Source organism: Dendroctonus ponderosae, unplaced genomic scaffold (genome assembly GCF_020466585.1).
Source record: "Dendroctonus ponderosae isolate FM_Combo_2020 unplaced genomic scaffold, Dpon_F_20191213v2 Dpon_F_20191213_1, whole genome shotgun sequence".
NCBI classification, from domain to species: domain Eukaryota; kingdom Metazoa; phylum Arthropoda; class Insecta; order Coleoptera; family Curculionidae; genus Dendroctonus; species Dendroctonus ponderosae.
This window is the reverse complement of record NW_026017110.1, coordinates 30,587,513-30,597,095: the sequence shown is the minus strand read 5'-3', so window position 1 is coordinate 30,597,095 and position 9,583 is coordinate 30,587,513. Positions and strand designations below refer to the sequence as shown.

At 37.9% G+C, this 9,583-nt stretch overlaps 1 protein-coding gene across 1 annotated transcript in view; it reads right to left on the bottom strand.

Annotated features, from left to right (window-relative positions):
- Positions 1–885: 885 nt before the first annotated feature.
- Positions 886–9,583, bottom strand: part of LOC109541874 (ubiquitin thioesterase OTU1) — a 13,675-nt gene continuing 4,977 nt past the window's right edge. The window contains exon 3 of the mRNA XM_019910867.2: positions 886–2,636. Within this exon, the coding sequence (XP_019766426.2) occupies positions 2,424–2,636 (213 nt within the window). The 3' untranslated portion in view covers positions 886–2,423. The remainder of the gene's footprint in view (positions 2,637–9,583) is intronic.

Sequence of the window (9,583 nt, the reverse complement as noted above, 5' to 3'; positions counted from 1 at the left end):
TCGCTGAAAACTGTTTTCCAAAATTCGCAGCGGGTAGTGTACAGCATCGATTTCTGTGGAACCCAGTAGCTGTCAAAACTTTCACATTTTTACGAGTAACTCGGAAATCGTAAATTTTTCAGGTAAAACGTTTGACACAAACTTAACTTAAATTTTGACGACAAATCTGAAAATGAATGAAAAAAGGGGCGGTTCCATTTAAAAAACCAAAGTTGGTAACTACCACACGTTTATGATACACCCCGTATATTGGAAAGTAATTTTAAAATGTGGACCTTTTAAACATGAAAAACTTTCGTAGGACGTATTTTCTTGTAAAGTTCATATTTACTGAGATATAGCACTTTGACGCACTAATGAGCAACCCTGTATATATAGAGATGTTGAGTAGAATGAACAGGAATGGGTGTGAAGTTTTAAGCACTATCAAGAAAATGAACCTAAAATACCTGAGACGTTGTTCAAGATATGATTTCCTATGGATGATTATGTAAGAGACGAGTGTGAGATTGATTATGAAAGAGTCGCATGGGAAGACGTAGCCGGGAGTTATGAAGTTGAATATAATCATGATGATGTCCAACTTATGGGGTATGTCACGTTGGAGAATATTGACAAGAAGAAGCCCAGGAGAAGACTAAAAAGGAACTATCCAAATACCCAAAAATTGACCTATGGGTGCAATCAAATCAGGTTACATATGATCTGATCTTGACATTTCAACGATAATAAGTCGCCAATTATGATACAAGGAGAAACACTGCTAAGTTTAAACTGCTAACTAAGCACTAAACTGAAAAACAAGCTCTGTAGTAAATACCAACATCTACTATTGAACACAAATCTTGTCGATACTTTGGAAAGCAACAAGTAAGATAATTGAAATAAAGTTTGAAAATAGTTTATTCACTGATTACTTTTGTAAATGTTGTAAAAACGCACATTACAAAACAAAACATGTCATTATATTAAATATGATAAAATGTTAAACTATTACAATTCAATAATACAAAAATGTATATTATGCAAATGATCATCAATTTCCATTTAACATTTTCTTAAATATCGTGCTTGACCTGAAAATATTTTTTTTGCTTGAAAACTCCAGAGTATTTTACCAAACAAAAGATTAGGTAATGCCTAAATGCTTCATTACGAGTAAGACATAATTTGCAATACTTCCCATATAATTTATGACAATAACTTGAACAAATCTGAAAAAAGTTTTACCTCAATAATTGTGTACAAAATGTAAGGCCGGTATGTTTAGTCGAGACCCGACATTCGCTGGAGGCAATTTTGGTCGCACAGCCGATCAGTTGGGTATCTAACGCACACGCCTTTTAATGTTATTGGGCGATGCGCTGGTAATTTGTAGATGGGTTTAGGCATCTCCGAACAATCGTCAAAGCTAATTTGTGAGCGAAAATTCTCAACTTCTCGTGTTTTTATGCTATTTTTGTTTTAAATATATAGATATCGCTCGCTATGTAATGTACGGGATAATTTAGACTTGGAATTCGATTTGAACATAACACAAAGGTACGTAAAGAAAACATCAACAAGCATGATATGCAATTGCAAATAATAATTGTATTATTTTCAGGTATATTCGAGATATGGAAAGTACCTTAGAGAAATTTACTGAAGCCGATTTCAGAAAATACTTGCGTTTCTCAAAGGAAATTGTGCAAAATGAATTTTATTGTCAGTCCCGACTTGGTGAAAAAAATTCAAGCATGTATGTATGATGTGTTGTTGAAATAATAATAATAATAATAAACAAAGTTATTACTGCATTACGTTTCTTTAATGTTTAGAAAAGAGGTTTGGGAATCTACTGGTAGAGTTTATCAATGTTAATAACAGTTTTCACTGATAATATGTCTTTTCTTAGACAAAAACTATATTTTGGGATTTATTTATAAAATATCCTATCCTTTGAGGCGACTAGCCGTAGTGGAAAGCGATGATCTTTTCTACCTTTGACGACGTTCCAGCGCCGATTTTTAAACCGACTTTACGAGCTAACTAGACAGCAAGCAGTGCCGAACTTTTATCGGTTAATTAATAAATCACCGCAAAAGCGCGCGGCGGGTGCCACCAGAATAGCGATATTGCACATGCTCACTCTATGGGAGAATCGTCGGCGATTCCACCTGACGAAGAACAGCTTTGCATCAAAACCCGTTGCTTTCGCGTCGACGACGGCACGCTCAGCTATCCGCAAAACAACATCCGGCAAAGTTCCGAAGATCGACTAAACATACCGGCTTAAAAGTGATATGGTACACATTATATAAAAATCAAAAAATAATTTCTAATAATAATAAAGATTATTTGCAATTTCTCGAAAAAAACTATTTTATCAAAATAATATAATCAAAAACATTTACAGAATTCCTATTACGGTGTGCTGTTCTTTATACTTCGCCAAAATTGGTATGCCCCGTTGATTTCGCATGAGATTGAGCCTCCGTTTGCCCTTTCAGAAGTATGTTGCATACCATACATTTTAGGGTAAATTTGTTTACGTCTGTAAACTGTCTACTCGACTTTGCTTCATGGGCCAATGCTTCCGCTTCACGTAGAATTTGCTCATCTGCAGATTCAAACATCGTCTGAATTTTGTCACCCTGTAAATATAAACATATTATAACATCATCATCGCTTCCGAGTTGAGATTTCCTTTTTGATCTTCAACTTGAATGAACTAGTCTTATAGCTGAAATAACTAGGAAACGGTTTCCACCAGAAAAGAAAAGAAATAGCAGCGATTTGGCAAAACCTGCAATAGCACTTCTTTTGGTGTCTAGTTTGATGTCCAAAAAAATGTTGCCATTGCACCGACCTCACAACTAGTGGAAGACTGTTTCCATCAACCTAGACGAGAACATGTTCAATGCAGACATGAAGTCAGGTATTTGTGTCAGGTGAAGTCAGTGTGGGGGTATGCTGCAGAAAGCTACCTGAAGAGGCTTCAGGCCATAGAAAATCAACTTCTGCGGATGGCCATAGATGCGCCCTGGTTTGTACGCAATTATCAAATTTACAGGGACCTGGAGTGGACCCCTAAGAGACTTTCTACAAAGGAAAGCAGTATCGACCTTTGAGAAGGCCGAAAACCACCCCTTCGCTGAACTACGCACCAGAGGATGATAGGCCCAAGAAAAAGAGACCCAGGCACCAGATGACCCAACAGGGCAATAGGAAAAGCAGTAAGCTGCAAATTGTTGCAAGTGTGAAATATTAGTGTCAACGTAGTGCGATGGAAGTAGGGCTGGTGCAGTGCTTGTGTGACATTAGTATAATGCCCATACTGGCATGGAGATAATGTGATGTGAGGGCATACGGATGCCGGAGCTGATACATTCTTACAGAGGGCTACAATTTTAAAGGATAACCCCCGAAAACTTGCAGCCAAAACTTGGGGGGTTTGATTCGTTAGAAACCCAACACTACCCGGTGTCACGGAACACCGGGTGTCTTCGAGAAAAATTTTATTCTTCAGCCGCCGCCGGGCAAACCAAAAAAAAAGAGTTGAATCAGTCAGAGTTGTCACAATGGAAGATCACTTCGAAATTTGATAATGTATGTCGCAGTTGTAGCCGAAATGTCAGCTTCTAAATCTTACAAGCCCGGAAAACAATATTTTACTCCGGAGTCCGGCCGTGAAATCCTACAAATTCCTGGAAAACTTTAGAAAGTTCTTTACGTGTTTATTGTCTGAAATTGGTTCGATTCGTAAAACATGATGTTAAGGTGCGTACTGCTACAATTTTGCATTAAAGTTGTAAAAAAGTATGTCTATTTGTTATTGGTGGATGATATCAGGCATATTAGATTCTACATTGGTGTTACGGCAGTGGCTACGTTATCAACCAACCCAAACTAACCCAAACTAACGCCTTGTATCGCGAACATTATCAATTCTGGCAAATTATCGGACAGGGACAGAGCTACAACCCCACAAACAACAACAACATTTTCAATTAAACTATTTTTATGGGAAGGTATATCCGCTTTTTCAATAACATATTTGATTTGATGGATACTAAAAAAAAAACAATACACTGTTTTAATGTACATAACTCGGAAAATGCCTATGAAGGCTTTCACGGTCGGTGAAATCACATATAGAAATGTTTTTCGGGCTTTGAAGCCGTGGTCCATGGGAATTTCTTCCTGATGTTTCGTCCACAACTGCGGTGGACATTATCAATGACGATGAGGCAGTGGGCGAAGTGATGTTTGCCTCTGGACGAAAAAGAGCACATTGGCGTGAGATCGGGGTGTATATTGTACCAGCCGCTCATAGTCGTAGTTGTTGCGGTAATATTATTAAATACGATCCATATTAGTAAATGCGATGTATAAATTAAATACGATAAATACGATTCATTTTTCAAACCAATTTTGAAAGGTGTATCACACAAAGTGATGTCAGTGTGATTTCTTCAAATATGAGAAGTTACATATTTTAATCATTCATGCAAATATTTTCCCTCAACTTTTGTAAATTAACTGTTTCTCATAGTAAGAATTTATTTTTCTCTAAAACTGTTAATAACAATTCAAATTAATTATATGGGGTAATCAATAAATATAGCAGATACCAGATATGTATATCGCTCATTTGCAAGAAGGCAGACAGACCCTTTTCGTATTTATGTGATACTGAATCGTTAATCGCTTTTCAGAAGGTTCAACATTCTTAACACATTTATTTAAAAATCGAATTACCGTGATGATTACTTTCTTTTTTTACATTTACGTTTCAGCAAAAATGTACTTCTTTCATTGGTTTTTGATTTACCAAATATAGAGTTCTGAAACAAAACATCATTGCTACTACGACTTCATCAAAAAATTGTAATGATAACTTATTTAATATATTTTTTTTGTAATTTCAAGCAAATATCGTATTTTTTTTTAATACTTAAGTATTCCAATATGCTACCAATTAAACATGGACCAATTTCAAAATAATGCTTAATAACAAAGTTGAAATTTGATTTTCAACTGTAATTCAATCAAGCTGTTACCCTTTTCTTCCATCTCTCACCGTTTCTGACAATAAATGTTTTTAAATACTCTCACAAGTTTGACTATTCGCAAGAAAATTTATAATTGCCGGTCCACCATAAAAGCAAATCAACGAAACCAAGGTATCAAATTATTACAAATATAATGAAGAATTCAGAAATAAAGAAAATTTGGTTCTGGGCCTAGGTATCACTGTGTTGTGTGGTACTTTTGTGTTGATGCCGCTCTGTGAGTCCATGAGTTATAACGTCTTGAACATTGAATAACACTTAACATTTAATCTCATTCAAGATGGCAGACTTCGGATTGCAAGTTCGTGAATACCGCGCTCTTTCAACCTATGATTTGCGACACTGTCGGCAAGAAACGACGCGCGAGTGATAACCAGAATTTAATAACCAAAACTAGTCCGTGCTTAAAATACTTATCTACTGATGAATTCTTATTTGTCTCGGTTCGGTGTCGGTTCTGTCAACTCCCTAATTTCGAGTCGCAAATCCTAAAAAGAATATGCAGGGTTGGCACAAATTGAGCACCGACAACGTTCTCTACCCACGCATGTTACAAAATAATATTTTTTTTAGTACGAAATAATCGCAAAAGAAAACTATGTTATGACATCTAGGCTTTACAAGAAGACAGTATGTTGCGTCTTTTTTTTTCTTCGTTTTGTGTCGTCTTTTGTTAATTTTATTTTTAAAAACAACGCAGCCAGCGTGTGTCATAGTATCTTTTCGTTATGGCAACTTAACAGTTCAGGATAACATTTTCGATAACGCAGCAACACAACCGAGGTGTGCTCTATCTCCGAGTTAACGTATGCGTTTCCGACCCAGTTATCCAACAAACGTTAAAAAAAACATATTGGATGCATAAAGTGAGATGCCCTCATACGAATAGTCTATTAGTTAGAGAGAGTTAACATCAAACCATCGAAGCATCTAAAATATATGCATCACATGTGCACGTTTTGACCATTTGGCCCACCTAGTACCATACTTGTCTTTGTTTATGATTTGCATTCACTTTCAATTTCGTTCGTTACTGTTCTAGGCCTATCTTCTCAAACACTTTCAACGGAGCATGTACAGAAGAGGAAAAAAAATCCACAAACAATTTGAAAATTTAGTAGAGTTTGTGGAGGAAAATAAAATTTATTTTCAAGACCATTTAATAATTGTTCTAATCAGACCACTCAAGACCACCAAAAGACATATTTTTCTTTTAAATTAAAAACAAATTATAGCTAAAAGACAAAACTTCGCTCTAATTAAACACATTTGTTGTATTTATTCCTTCGAGTTTAAATTCGAGGGACGCACGTTAAGTTCGATAGCGGCATGTGATTTTATGCTGTTATTCTGAAGCGCTATTTCTTAATATAACGATCGTCATGATAGCATGTTCTTGTTATAATATAACGGTTTGACTAATACAACACACCAGTCGGAGCCACATAACGTGTTTGACGGATAACATGCACGTTAAAGTTAACGTGAGTGATACAGCACAGGGCTGATTGTATACTTGAAGAAAATTTTAGTTTATACAGATCGGAACATTAAGAAACCACTGTACTTTTTTTGTACAGTACACAGTACTATTTTTATTTTTTGCTTAGCACTAACCGTTTAGACGTAATAAAGCTATTTCTTGCTAATGAGACACCCTGATTAATATCTGGATTGCAAAGACAACCACTATTAGCCCCACTAACCCTAACTAGTACGTAATTAGAAAACAAAAGTTCCGACTAGTGGTGTGAAATTCGGTTGCTTTTGTATACTCGTTAACGATTCTTAACTTTGGATCCGTTATTTAAAACTTGTTCTAGTCATTAAGTCCTACGAAAGACTTGTATGTACAATTTCTAATCAAACGCAAACATACGTAGTTGAGTACATGAGTAAGTCATGTTCAGTCATAATTATGGTTTTAATAGAGTTTATAACTATTATATTTCATTCTATTTGTATTTCTATCAAAATCGGGTTTTGCCTTTGTCAAATTAACCACTAACCTGGTATTATTATTATATTATTAATTACTATTTCAACCCAAAACATTATAATTTAATGTTTTAAAATTAGAAAAGTATATTTTTGGGGCGTATGGACTGTGTTGTACAGGTAGCACCTTTTGTTCGAATCGGTCGCACCAAGAGTCATAGACTGGAGGTGGGTTCAAAGAACTGGTCCTCACAAGGCAGTTAGGTCTTACTTATGGCTCCACGTGCCACAGTCTGGTAACTGCATCGACCTGCAGGCAAAACTAAGTAAGGGTAGCCAGATATGGTTGAGAATCAGACACTAAGTGGCGTGGTTGTAACAACTGTATCGACACTTACACAGCGATGACGAAGGCAAGGGGAAACCACCTCATTATAACTCCCTAGTATACTTAAAATGGCAGAAACAATATTACAAACGGCCCTTAGTCCCCGGCAGCCCTTCAGTGGGCAGAGCGGCGAAGAATCCCCGGGTGCCTAAAGATTTCAACTTGGAACGTACAAAGAATGTACAAAAGTGGAAAGATTCACAATATTATCAAAGAAATTACCAGACTTAACATCCAAATAATGGGAATTAGGGAAACGTGGTGAACAAACACAGGACAATGTAATATACAGGATCATGAAATATACTACTCGGGTAAAACTGACCCGAACACAGGACTGGCATGGGCATAATAGTCACGAGGGAGATCGAAAAATATGTAAAAACCTTTCACACCACTCCGACCGAACAAACTCCTTTTACAAATACACACAACCCCTATGGATATCAGCATAATACATACAAACATATGCTCTAACCGCCGATAAAGACAAAAAAATTATCGAATAATTCTATGACCACCTAAAAGATCTGATGAAATCCATTAAGAGTAACGAGGTCACGATAATTATGAGCGATTTTAATGCGAAGGCTGGGAATGAATCAGAAGACGGCACAGTGGGAAAGTTCGATGTTGGCGTTAGAAATGATAGGGGAGACCGCCTAGTACAGTTCTGCAGAGAAACCAAGATGGTTATATGTAACACTTCCTTTCAAATGTCACCAAGAACATATAGTGTGCAATCGAATAGATTACATCACCATACAAAAACGCTTCCAAAATGCTATTAAATCAGTAAAGACATATCCGGGCGCCGACGACCCCAGTGATCATAATCACCTAGTAGGTACAATAAAAATCAAGGAGGACTACTAACAACAGAAAGGATATTAGCAAACTTAGATAGGAGAGCACAATAACTTTGGTTGCGAATACACTTAATACAGAAATGCTGAACATAACAGCATCGGAGGAAGAAAATCCAGTAGATAAGTGGAACAAAACTAAGCACATCATAGGCAATACATGCGAAGAACATCTGGAAAGAACATACAATAAAAAGAAGGAATGGATGACAGATAAAACTATGAAACTAATGGGCACTAGAAGAAAATACAAATATAAGGATCCAGATAAACATTGTCACATTCACAGGACAATAAGAGGAAAGATAAGGGAAGTCAAGAAGAAGTGACTGGGAGAGAGGTGTAAAGAAATCGAAGAACTTGAAAGGAAGTATGACTATCACAACATGTACAAACAAATTAAGAACATGACGACACAACGAAACAAGGCACCACAATAGATAGTAGATAATAGAAAAATAGTAGGAGCTACTAAAAATCTGGAAATTATATATAGTTTCGAACGTCCAGAAATTTGTATAAATTCTAAAGAAGAAATGTCCGTGCAGGTTGAGCGACCCATCGGGCGCGTCCCCAGGTGGCGGATAGGGGGAAGGCCGGTCAGATACTCCTGAGGGGTTAGCGACGGCGATAAGTGAAAGTCGTGGAATAAAACCCACGGATCGGGATCGAAAGCCGTCGCCGCGGACCAGCTCGTGGCACAAACTGCAAACCGCCTGCAGGCAACGACTCTCGTGGCTACGGCCTCGGGATAGGTACTGTAGGGGGCTCGGGGATCTTGGTTTTACTACCCGGATCGCGTGACGAGGTCACTATAACACCTTCCAATTCTCACGGTATAGTGCGCGCCAAGAGATGCAAGGCTGGGGGAAAGCCCAGCCAAAAGCGGCTAACCTTGAGGTAACAGGCGCACCTCTTTGTATCAGCCTTACCCTCACATGCGGGGCTCTGTCTGGATGGACTTAACCCTTCCCTAGCTACTCGTGGGAATCATGGGGACGAAAACACCACCGTCATACCACCACAAAATACCGGAGGGACTTCCTCATAAGAATCGTCGGACTCCGCAGCTAGCAAAGTACCTAAGGGTGGTAAAAAACTTTCGGGGGCTGCCAGGCGGAAAAACCGCCAAAACTGTGCTAGGTAGACCCTCAGGGGAACCAGCACACCCCAAAACAAGTTGCCATAACCGGGAATAGCGGCGGTCAGATATCCCGAGAAGAACTTTCCTCTTCAGCAGGGAGAACTCATAAAGAGGCACCTGCTTGGGAAAATCGACGAGCTGCAGCCAGGGATGACTACCAGACCAGGTCATGCGTCGTACCACCCCCCCC